The 12356-nt window shown below is 40.3% G+C and overlaps 1 protein-coding gene across 2 annotated transcripts in view; it reads right to left on the reverse strand.

Annotated features, from left to right (window-relative positions):
* Window positions 1–12356, reverse strand: part of prkdc (protein kinase, DNA-activated, catalytic subunit) — a 41410-nt gene that overhangs the window by 17747 nt on the left and 11307 nt on the right. For both annotated transcript variants that reach the window (XM_058394240.1, XM_058394241.1), the window contains exons 25-54: window positions 11849–12001; window positions 11272–11379; window positions 10431–10657; window positions 10108–10202; window positions 9920–10019; window positions 9653–9786; window positions 9266–9496; window positions 8553–8782; window positions 8243–8451; window positions 7975–8107; window positions 7734–7892; window positions 7417–7620; window positions 6824–7012; window positions 6602–6706; window positions 6230–6397; window positions 5348–5475; window positions 5042–5249; window positions 4781–4959; window positions 4166–4334; window positions 3991–4056; window positions 3826–3889; window positions 3504–3652; window positions 3263–3400; window positions 3050–3169; window positions 2794–2937; window positions 2311–2462; window positions 1487–1618; window positions 915–1026; window positions 666–793; window positions 405–554 (exon numbers count right to left, since the gene is read on the reverse strand). In XM_058394240.1, the coding sequence (XP_058250223.1) occupies window positions 405–554; window positions 666–793; window positions 915–1026; window positions 1487–1618; window positions 2311–2462; window positions 2794–2937; window positions 3050–3169; window positions 3263–3400; window positions 3504–3652; window positions 3826–3889; window positions 3991–4056; window positions 4166–4334; window positions 4781–4959; window positions 5042–5249; window positions 5348–5475; window positions 6230–6397; window positions 6602–6706; window positions 6824–7012; window positions 7417–7620; window positions 7734–7892; window positions 7975–8107; window positions 8243–8451; window positions 8553–8782; window positions 9266–9496; window positions 9653–9786; window positions 9920–10019; window positions 10108–10202; window positions 10431–10657; window positions 11272–11379; window positions 11849–12001 (4484 nt within the window). The remainder of the gene's footprint in view (window positions 1–404; window positions 555–665; window positions 794–914; window positions 1027–1486; window positions 1619–2310; window positions 2463–2793; window positions 2938–3049; window positions 3170–3262; window positions 3401–3503; window positions 3653–3825; window positions 3890–3990; window positions 4057–4165; window positions 4335–4780; window positions 4960–5041; window positions 5250–5347; window positions 5476–6229; window positions 6398–6601; window positions 6707–6823; window positions 7013–7416; window positions 7621–7733; window positions 7893–7974; window positions 8108–8242; window positions 8452–8552; window positions 8783–9265; window positions 9497–9652; window positions 9787–9919; window positions 10020–10107; window positions 10203–10430; window positions 10658–11271; window positions 11380–11848; window positions 12002–12356) is intronic.

A 12356-nucleotide genomic window follows, 5' to 3' on the forward strand; every position in this document is an offset into this window, starting at 1 on the left:
ACTGTGAATTAACCATTACTGCACAAAACGTATCAGAACACATGGGTTCACAGGGGGAAACCCATAATTAGTCTTACAGACAAACTACTGTCTGAACTGTGAATTCACCAGTAATTTATGTAAATTATAAAATCTGGAGCACTGAGGGTGCATCACTGTAAACGTTATGCAAAAGGCTCGTCTGTGATATTGTAATCCTGAATAACTGCTTTATTCTGGACAGGATCATGGTGGCTGGGCATCAAACACGCACATATTCATTCATATCTAAGAGCAATATACAGTGGCCAATCCACCTTCCTGCAGGATTGGACTAAACGCCAGTGGTGAGGGATTTACACTTTACTTGCTGCTCCTCCATGCCATAGCTTCTTCATTATAGTGCCATTGAAACATGTACAAACCTGTGGGCCATCATCTGGGTGAAGCCCTTGGTCTTGAGGTGGAGGAAAATGTCAGGGATGACATCAGCACGACTCAGGACACACTCCAGGCAGTATGTTTTCAGCATGCCATGTAGTTTTGGCAGCATGTAGAAAACAGCATTCACAAATCTAACGTAGATACATACACGCAATTTACCAAATTTTACTCAGATTCTAAAATAGACGGAGCCAGTCACAAATAAAAAAAACAAAAAACAAAGAATGTCCAACTGAACTTACCGATCAGCAATGGGTGGGAAGTGCTTACACAGTTTGCACAAACTAATAATAAATTTGTCATCCAGGTTCTTCTTCTTCAACTCCATCAGTTTGGTCACAGTTGCATTTAACAGTGGATCCTTATTTTGCTACATGAAGACACAAAACACACAGTAGGTGCAAAAAAATGTTTTCATAGTTCTGCATCACTGAATGAAAAAAAAAAAGATAGCTGCCAAGATGAAATCAGTGAATAGACTTTACACATACACTTTCCTTGCCAGTCATGTAGTTCAGGATTAACCCGATAATCTCTGCTGCAGCAGAGTAGACCTCTTTATATCTGATAAAGGACAGGTTGTTGGCCAGACTCTGGAAGTACCTGTTGAATTGCAGTGGTTGAAAAACACTGAGACTTCAATTGTAGTGCGTTGTAGCAGTAGAAAGAAATATTAGTTAAAAACCCAGGAGTAAAGTTAAGTCATAAATGTTCTTGGAGTTCAAGCAGGAGTTAATAGGATCCTCTGTGTTTAATAAACAGTGTGTTTGTTCCTATTTTAATGACATCTAATTACTTTATGTTCAAAAGTAAACCCCACCAAACCCAAATAAAAACATATAACTCAGTTGGAGTATCAGATTGCTATGAGGTGGTAGTGGTGATTAATGCCTCATATATACATACATTTCACCCCAACGAAGAGTGCAGGTAATATGATGAAATAAGTGAGTAAATGTCTATGAGTGGATGAATTTTATAACTTAAAATGGGCTTCATTTTTTATGTTTATTTACTATATTTTTCATTTAGAATAATAAGAGCTGAGGACATGAGTGTGTACCTGTCATGCTCAATGCCACAGGCAGGGTCATAAGGGGGAAGATCGTTGGCTAGCACTATGCCTAAGAGCTGCAACCCAACAGAGTTGTCTTTGCTGTTAGGATCCTTTCCAGAATAGTAATCAAATATCAAACTGTAAGAGAAGAAAAAGAACAAATAAAAAACACAAGTAAAAAAAAAAACACAATGTAGATAGACACAAGGTGCATCTCAATCAGCTCTGTAGCTCCCTAGTCGTGGTTCAGTATATTGTGTCCACAAGTTCAGGCAGTAGTAAGAACCCTGCCTCACTAATGACTACATTTCCACTGACATGACCATGCACTTGTTTTGTAAAACCACCTCCATTTATATCAACAACTTTATGACATTATATTTGATATTTTTTAAAGTACATTATGACAAACACTTTCATTGCTTTGTTCCATATGAGAGCCACAACAGCGGTGACTAACTATAGACAAAGAAGGCTAAGAATTCGTCTACAATTTTCCAAAAATATGACATCATTCCCAGTAATGGAACATAGTGAGCATCGATGCTTGCTGTTTTTTTATGTTGTACTGTGGGATTTCAAAGTTTCAGTACACCGGAAAGATTTTGCAATTGAGACAGACCTGCTTGACTCCCTGGTCCCTGACTACTTCACTAGAGAGCTGACTGAGACTCACACATACTATGCATGTTTAGCACAGTTTACTACTGTATAGCTAATTAGTGTATCCAACAGACGGGTACATCAGTCTCGGCACTTGCCAGAGATTTTTAAGACATTTTAAGATTTACAGCCAAAGAGAAAAGAATTTAGTATTTGTTAGTCCATACTTGTATGGTATGTGCAGACAGTGTTTCCAGCATTCTACTATGGTGCGGATAATCTCCAGATTGTGCCTAAATACTGCTCTTTTGCCATTGAAACAGTTTTTCATTAGAAACTCCATTAGACGATTGGCCAGGACCTCATCTCTAGTGCTACCCTGAAAAACAGCAGAAAAAGGGACATGAAACAGACGCCACATTAAGCCATTTTTATTTAACATAAACTCTAATCACTATAAAGGCTGCACAAATATATTTTAAAGTACACACCCACTTTAATAGAAACACCTGTAGACAAACTCATTTATTCAATTATACAAACAGCTGATTTGGATAACTGCATGAATTAGCAGGTATAGAGGTGGCTGGTGTGTATTTTTAGAACAGTCACTAGTGAGTTTAGCATCTGCTCTTGCATTATCCCAGAGGATTGGGTCAAGTGAAAATTTCTGTTAATATAATATATATTTCTTTTAAGCACTTTCACACCTTTGGAGTGGCCACACTAGTCCAGGAGAGGAGAGTGACCACTATATCCACCACCATAAAATGGATGCCCTCTCCACCATTGTTACCAGAAACGACCAGTTGTAGCAGTGGACCCAGCCAGTGCTTAGCGTAGGGACGGAACACCTGTATAGGAGAAATCAAGCATGACAAAAAATTAAAGACGTGTACTAACAAATAAAAATCTGTTTGTTCTGTTTGTTTGGTCCCATGTATGAAAAAGAATAAGAGCAGTCACCTCCTCAGTATTGATTATGAGCTTGGAGATGAACAGTCGAACGTTCAGAGGAGTGGATGGATTACCAAGCTTCCCATGCAGAAATTTCATCCAGGGAGGAAGATCACTCGGTATCACACCCTTTAAGAAAAGGGGGAATAAATGTTAAGGCATTCTCTTCTAGCTGATGCCTGGATATTGAGCTAGAATAAACACAGGATATCCTCGACATACGTCCTCTACTTTAGGTGTAATGTTGTTTCTCTGCATGTGGCGGAAAAGGGCAGTCATAGTGGCCATGCACTCGTGCTGGTTCAGCTCATCCATCTCCAACTCCACACTCTCATCCTGAGACAGAACCTCCATGTGCTTCTAATAATAGAATATTAACTCCTTACATTCGTGAATACACTCATCTACCCAAACACACCAACACTGACATAAAACACAAAAGGACTCTCTAGGTTTAACCCACCCTTGCCCTACTAGTCTTGCTATGCCCAGAGGGATTCTGGGAGTTGTAGGAGAAACTCTGGACTCCTGTAGAAAAGTCAAACTGACTCATCTCCTCACTGAGACTACTGTCGGCCATGTAGGACTGGGAAGAGAGGTATACTGGTGCATCTGACAGAGAGAGGAAAAACAAGAAATATAAGATGTGCAATTAAACTAAACCCAAACAGAGAACAAATAAGCAAAAGAGTTTGTTCCACAAACAGTTTCAGATAGCTTAAACTAAGGAGCAGGCAATGACAGTTAATCAGATATAAGCATTAAGCCTCAACTCAACATCTCACCTCCATTTTCTCCACCCGCTTCCTTTCTGATCATTACATATCTCTTCTTCCTTTCAATAGGAAACTGTCAACACAAATTACACCATACGTGGCATCAATCACAGCCATTCCAAAGCTGACAAAACAATAAGAGCCAAAAGCTAAGTGAAATAATCAATTACTTACATCAATCTCTATGGGAAAATTGTACGTCCTCTGTGTGTCAATGAGGTTGTCAAAAATGAACTGATTCTGTAAATAGGGAAAAAAATCTGTCAGAATACTGTACCATAACAATGCTTTAAGTATAAACTGTCTATTCCAGCTCATTTTCTGTCACAGCGGTCAATTCAGAGCACACCTTTTCCGGTTTCTCAGTGAAGAGGAAGCCCTGGTAGAACTTGGTCTCGTTGAAGCTGCAGCTGATGACAGCGATGGCACAGTTGTAAGCAGCACAGTGATACTGCCTCCTCAACTCCAGCAAAACATGCTCTCCTGCCATGTTCTCAGTGAAACCCTCAAAACATGACCTGCAACACAAAGACAAGGTGAAAGCAGCTACAAACATCTGCATGGTATTAAATATAAAAAATCTACATTTTAATTAGAAATCAAACAGCAATTCCAATATCTTTGAAGTCATTATGTCAATACGGTGGTGCAACAAGTAGCACTGCTGCCCAGTTCTGACATTGGCTGGATTAGATCGGCTATACTAACTTGCACCTACATGGGAATTTATTTAGTTTAGTTTCAGTTTGAATAATCATAGTTCTAGGGAAGGGGAAAAGAAGAATCAAGAGCTGCATGTGGTGCATGAATACATACGAATCTATGTGTATCATTAGTGCAATTATCCCTCGCTCTCTTCCTGCCAGTACTCATTTAACAGAGAATACATGAACAACGGAATATTACCGAATGAAAAACAGGAGTAAAAACCTTACTAGTTATTGAAAAACACTCCTTCGCTTACTTGAGCAGGGTCTTGGATAACTCGTTCCCCTCTGCCTTGACCGGGCTGCAAAAGGCCTGGTTGATGGCCGAATCTTTAGAGTAAACCTCCTCTTTAGGCAGACGAGAGTAAAGCAACTCCAACAGCTTACAGCAGCCAATCTTCATGATGGTTTGACTCTCAAAAGCAGACTCGACAGACTGAGGCAAATGGAAGATACTGCAGAATAAAAACACGGACTGTTCTGAAATATTTACTCTGAATTCTAAAGGTATTACTCACTTTCGTGAAGCGTGCCTGTACAGTAGTCATGATGTTAGCCACGTTGGTGATGAAAAACTGAGACAGAGCTTTAGCACTACAGTGAGTGACCAGTGGAACCAGCACTCTGTCCAGCAAGCCCAGGAGCATGGAGTTTTGAGGAACATCTTTGTCCTGGAACATCTGATAGATGGTGCAGAGAAGAAGAACTTGCCCCTCACAAGATGACCTGTTAGAGAGGATTTACAGTCAGACACAGTAGATATGGGCAAATTCTCCCCAATTTGGAGATGGGAGGGCAAATCAGGGAAGTGTTTCTCTCCTTACTGTTGTGCAATTCTCTGGAAACAGGTCTGAAAGAGGTCTTCCATGATGTGCTTTTTATCACGACAAAGTACTTTACTCATTATCTTCAACAGGAGAGGACTCTGTGATAGCTCCAACGCATCTAAAAACTAAAAGCACACATAATATCGTTATACATACTGGAATATGCAAATATCGTAGCCATTTTAAAAGCTATTTAAAGAAAAGACATGTAACATTTAATGGGCTGTCAAGGTTCCAGCATCTGCCACTGTTAACACAGCTCTCCCACTGAATCCTTTTAGAACCAGGAAAGGAAAAGGAAGAAACATGGTTTCTTGAATGATTGTGATCGGAGAACACTTAAACATTTAGTAAAATCAAATCACATAAAAAACAGGAGAAGAACTGACGGCTATGTTTAATAGTGAAAATAAGAGCATTTCCACATGCACATTGTGAAGAGAACTCAGGGAATAAACAGTTGTGTAGCCTTAAGACATCCACTTATCTGTGAGGCTAATCAGAAAAAAAACCCTTCAATTTGCTAGGGAGAATAAGGATTGTACTCTGGAAAAGGGTACTGTGGTCTGATTTATCCTGTTCCAGAGTGATGGGTGCATTTCCTAGTGCCTACTGTACAAGCCTGTGCGGGCAGAGTTATGATCTGGGGTTTATTTACAATTGATCAGGTCTAGGTTTAGCAATGTTATGTGCCCAAAAATTGAAGTCAGTGCCTGAATATATTGAATGACCAGGTTTTTCCATCATTGGATTTTTTTTCTTCCCTAATGGCACAGGCATACTCCAAGATGACAAGCTAGTATTCATCAGTCCCAAATTGTGGATTCAGGGAATGAAGAATCATTACTATGGCACATTACTATGTTTACATGCTTTCACCTTACGAATGCAGTCCATGTAGTTGTTGCACTGGAGAGAACCACGAGGGAACTCATCTGACTGCATGGGGAAATGAGCAGCCACTAAAGCCTCCAGAGCCCTCTGCAGCTCTTCCAGAGGACCACTGGGTAGTGTAGTGAAGAAGGGCAGCATGATCAGTGCCTGACTCTGTGGGGTTCCAAAAAGGACATTTAACAAAAGGTATTGTCAATATTAAAGTTTAAATAAACCACCAAACACTTAAATTAAAAAAACTATCTATAATTATTACTACAATTATTTATTATATATAACTTTACTTGGAAAAATAAGTCACATGACCATTACATCACCGTGCTGAGTGTGGAATTCCGTTAAAAAAGAGCTCTGTACCTTCAGATTTAAGGGCAGAGCCGTATCTGTGATGAGGGTGGTAAAGGTAGTAAATACAGCAGTAAAGGCTGAGTGACCAGTATTCGTGCTTACTGAAGAATCAATCTGTGGACAATAAACAAAAATGAATCCAAAGCAGAACTATTAGCATGACTAAATAAATGTGCCAGCATGCAATGGTGTCTAAAAGCAGTATCAGGCCCACTGATGCGTTTCTGATACCTGGAGAACTTTGGAAAGCAGTGTAAGAGTTGAGGTTTTGCTCTCGGGTGAGGAGGAAGGGCCTGTCCACCAGGGTTTCAGCATGTCCCACTGCTTCAGTACTTGCTCTGCTAATCGTGAGCCTTGAGTCTTTCTGATGGAACGCTCACGGAAACTGTGATCCAACATGCCATTGAGGAGGACACTGACCTGTGAAACAACAGGCATTTGTACATTTACAATATCTAATGTCTTTTGCAAACAAACATACACTGAAAGGCTGAAAATGACACAAAACATACTCTGTTGCAAAAAATAGCAAGCTAGGACTAAAGCTATGGCCAAAATTTAGATGAGATGAAAAAGGGGCAGAACTTTCAAGGCTGTCAATTAATATTGGAGTTTAAAACCGTCATTCTAGTTTAGTATCTCTAATACTTTACCTACCACATGCAAATGAGCTGCTAAACTAAAAACATTCATATTTACATTTTCCAGTGATCTTAGCCATTTAGGACACAGATATCAGGTTATATGGAACAAGGAAACAAGTAAGGTCTGATTTTACTCAGGGGAGAGCCAACACTGAATTCCCTCAGTTCAGGAAATCTTACCATGTTAGGACTCTGTGTTGCTGCATTAAGCAACAGAGGCACTGAGTGGTCCAGTTGCTGCAAAAGTTCTGCATTGGTGGTGTTTTGGAAAAGGCTGTAGAAATATTCTCCATGGGAGAAGCTGAGGAAGTGAGGATTCAAGCTGCCAGACAGAGGCACTGACAGTGTGATTGAGTTGAGCAGCAGACCTACCAGCTGCTCGGTCTGTGTAATAAAAGAACAAGCAGGGTTATTTCATTATTGCAAGTGATCTGCATAGCTTTCATGAGTGACATAAAAGCAGAAATTCTGCTGTAGTAACACAGAAACATGCATACTTGATCACCCAATGAGAAAGCCAGCTGCACAAGACCGTTAGCTAGCTTCCTGCTACTGACATCCATGGAGGGGAGGGACTTCCTGTTCTCACCAGGTGCAATGCCTTTGTAAACTGCCATGAGAAGTCTGGACCCTAAAGAGCTACTGTCAGCCAGATCCTGGACAAAAACATACTAAGTGTAAAAATATAGAGAACACAATGTAAAATATAAAGTGATCTTAAATCAAAGTGCAAGCTACCTGGTTGTGTAGGACAGAGCTCAGAATCCCACTCTGGTGAAGCTGTTTAGAGGCTGAGAGTAAGAGTTCCAGCGTGGCATGACTGTCACGAGTGTCTGGATCATACAGATCTACTGCACACAACTCCTCCACACTGTTCAGGCAAACATTAAAAGACATGAAGCAGAATTTATACTGGACTTTTAAACTTAATTATTATTATTACTATTTTTATTATTAGTAGTACTGGTAGTAGTAATAGTAGTAAGAATAGCAAGTAGTATCGGACCACTGGGCAGTTATCTTCTTCCTAATGGCATTCTCCAGCTCAGTCCTGTAGGGTGTTCCAGCCACAGCCTTCAGCAGCGGTACACACACCTCCGGCAACCGATTCATCACCTCCAAATCGGCCATGTTGAAGCCAATAGAAGAGGGTTCACATACCGTCATGCTGACCAATGTGAAGAAGGTGGCATTGAATAAGTCCTGTTCCAGCACCTGGAATGAAATTTTCAGTCAGTGCAAGGCAATTTCTTTTTGTGTCCCTGTTTAGACCAGTCAAATGCATCATTGTTAAAAAAATTTTTTAAAGATCGCACCATCCAAACATCCTTCTGGCATTTGAGCAGCACCATGGTGGAAAACTCCATCAGGCGCACTATGATGGTGCACTTGCTGTAGTTGTACAGCTCTTGCTCACGAGGACTAAAGTGTGACCAAGTCGAGTCAGCCACTCTGAAACAGGCCCTGGCAGCCTTGAGGTCATGCAATGCCAGTTCTGCCAGGAAGAAACGGAGGGCTGGTAGGAAGCGGGAGTCCTCACCAGAATCTGGTAAAAAGAGGTAAAAACAAGCATATATAGTGAAGCATTTGATAAGGGTTTAACATCATATACTGATCATATATAACATATATACATAACCCACAGTTCACTCACTTCCTTTCATGTGACTAATGACACATTGTGCCAAATTTGTAAGGACATTATTCTTTAATTTATTTATAGTGACTTAGTTAATAACCTGAAATCATTAGAAGAGAATTAACAGTGTCTGCCATGCAAGTCCCTGTGATTTGGCTAAAGAAACAAAAACATATGATAATGACCTATATTGAATTGCCTTGGAGCCATCACTACAGAGCACTCAGAGCTGCTGTTATCAAAAAGAAAATCAACACCTTCTGACCTAACGGACTGAGAATTCAACAGCACTGGTTTGTTCATTCTGCAAGTTTCTGAACTACTCAAACATTGTGTGGAACTATAACGTGCTTCTCAGACACTGGCCCAAGTTTAGCTACCTGGACCTACCCAGAATTCTTTGGGGCTGCAAGAGGCGGAGGCTGGTGAAGGTGTTGTAGCAGTCAAGAACAGCCAGTAGAAGATCCATCCACTGCAGGGTGGCGCGGACACTGAAAGAGGCTTCAACTTCTCTCAAAGTGGGTTGGTATAGCAAGCCTCCTCCTTCCAGACGTGTGATTAAAAACCTCTGACCCTCGTTTTTAACCTGCTTGTCCAGCCACTGTGCAGGATTCATCTTACCTGAGCATGAAGGGATATAAATTAGAAAGAGTCTGAAATCCCTTACAATTCCTAACAATACAATAAAGTTATAATCCTGCTTTTATATAGACATATCAGAATAAGTATAAAATTCTCATCACATCATCATCATCAGTGTGTGAGACTTTCAGCTACCTGGCAGTAGTGGGACAAACTCGTAGAAGAGTTCAAGGCACTTGTGACGACATTCAGTCTGTGGACGTCCACATTGGGTCAGCAGCCATGTGACCATGTCGCTGAGACTCAGAGACTGGTCTGGAGGGAAACCCCTGTGGACCGTAAATAAACGTTGTCACTTCCCACACAGCTGGATTACAGGTTCAACTGATCAAGAACCATTTATTAAACATAAGAAAACAAAATCAGCTGCTAATTAATAAAATACATCAGACATACTCCTACCTAGGGATGCGTCTCTTGGTGTTCTGATTAAGCGAGTCTGCCTTCTGTTTGATTATCCTTTTGAGATGGTCCAAAGCACTGCAGCACTGCTGTACAGTTCCTGTAAGGATCAGACCGAAGCGCCAAACATGACACAAAATCGGATCAATTATGCTAAATGTAAAAAGACGCAACAGATGGTCTCTTACCCAGTGATTTTTCATCTGAGTGTGCTAAAGCCAAGCTCTCCACAAACACCACCAGCACCTCAAATACAAACTGCTGCACAAGAGAGTTTTCCTCTCTGAAAGGGAAAAAAGACAAAAATATACAAAAATCTTAGACACAAAGTTATATGCTTTTGATTCACTATAATGATAAAATCCCTCAGCCAGTGTTTCCTGTACATGGCATCTGATACTAATGATGGGAGCCAGGAGCGTGTAAAAGTAAGGACTAGCTCACTGATGACCTGTTTTTAAATTTTTTTTAATGTAAATAGAAATGTCTCAGTATTGAAGCATCTGCACACCTAAAGTGTCTGTAGATGTTGTTAAATGCCAGTGCAGCTCCCAGTCTCTTGAAAACATTGGGGTGCAGGGCAAGACTATAGATGCGCTTGAACAAGGACTTGATGTTGGTTGGGCTCTTTTTCTGCTGCTCGGGGGTGGTCTGCTTGATCGACCATTTCACAAACTCCTGAATGCAGCTGCCACTGAAGTCCCTCAAGGTGCTGTCCAGTTGGTCCACCACGCCATCCTGGATTTCAAAACAGTCAAGGTGAAATATTTTTGGGAAATAAATCAAATAAGTAATTGATCAAAATACATGAATGCTCTCATTTTTCTAATTGTGTAATGGAACTTTTAGACCTTTCCAGTCTGTGAGTCAGAGAATTAACTAAATTGTGTATTAACCCAAGAACACATTAGCATAAGAAATAAAACATGCTGGGTTTTTAAAATAATAAACAAAATTTCAATAAAAGCTTGTACGGATGCGTTTCATTTCTCTCCTACTACAGCAATTTGCCATTACATTTTTCTATTCTTTTTACAGCCACACAATACAATTTTCATTCATTTACACTTGCATTTAATGCTATGGAAAAAATCCAATCTTCTCTAATTACAGTATAGCAGTATATATAGTAAAGTCATCTCCTGTAAACTTAATAAAAAAATTATTACTGCAGTCATAAAAAAAATGCTGTCATGTTATGGCGAAACTGCAATGTTACAACTTTGGTTGCTGTAAAGCGCTGGCACTTGTGAATCCTTGCAAAAATGCTAAGTAAACATCGTCACCATATCCAGGATTTCAGTTTTTTAATCTTTTTCACCAGGTCAAGTTCAGACAACAGTGATATTTACCAGAATGGCTTCCAGCACTGCTACTGTGTCCTGACTCTCAAACTTTTTGTTGTTGGTAAACCAGTGGATCAGCTGCATCACCAATGGCTCAAACAGCTGCCTTGTCACCTGAGAAAAGTGAGCATGAACAAACATGAGACAGAAAACTCCATCCATTCATCCACTTTTCACTGGGTGATGGAATACTCCATCATTCATTCACAGCGTCACTGGGTACCTGGAGTCTATCCCAGACGACACCTTAGACTGAGTATCAACCCATCTCAGGGCACAATCGCACACATGGACAATTCAGAGAGATCAATCAGCCTACAACGCATGTCTTTGGCCTGGAGAGGAAGCTAGAGTACCCAGAAAAAAAACCCAAAGCATGGAGAGAAGATGCAAACTACACACACACACACACACACAGGGAAGAGGAGATCATTAAACCCCCAACTCCAAGTGTGAGGTAAATGTGCAAACCACTAAGCCACTGTGTCCCCTGATATAATACTTAATAGATCAAAAAATAACATATTACCATACTATAAAACTGATGTCTATTTATTTTTTGCCAAGTGCTCATCACACAGACCTGATCTACATCGCAGGCCAGGCGTAGCAGCACGGGGAAGACCCGTTTGTGAAGATTGTACATGGGTGGAGATGACTTCTCTCCCTCTGCCATCTGAGCTCCTCTTCCCACCATATACACCACCAGACTGTGAAGAAGCTCACACGCTGCCACCTAGACCCAGAGAGGAGAGAGTGACCTCCATCAGTCTTAATAATTCCGTATAAAACTGTAAAATTATACAATTTTTAAAAACGTAGCTATAATTCAGTGACTAGACAAAAACAATTGTGTTATCACAGTCATTCATAGATTTTAGATTCTTTTGGGTTGTTTAAAATACCCATTAAAGCAAATGTTTAAAGATGAACAGACAGAGAAGAATGCTTTTATTCTACAGTTGTCAAATTTAAACTACTGTCACCTTTCAGCTATAGTTTCTCATCCTGACAAACTTTCCTTGAATTCCCCTGCAAACTATATGTCTGTATAATTATATGCATAATTACATACTGACAATTGTAACGTT

Source organism: Hemibagrus wyckioides, linkage group LG07 (assembly GCF_019097595.1).
Source record: "Hemibagrus wyckioides isolate EC202008001 linkage group LG07, SWU_Hwy_1.0, whole genome shotgun sequence".
Taxonomy (NCBI): domain Eukaryota; kingdom Metazoa; phylum Chordata; class Actinopteri; order Siluriformes; family Bagridae; genus Hemibagrus; species Hemibagrus wyckioides.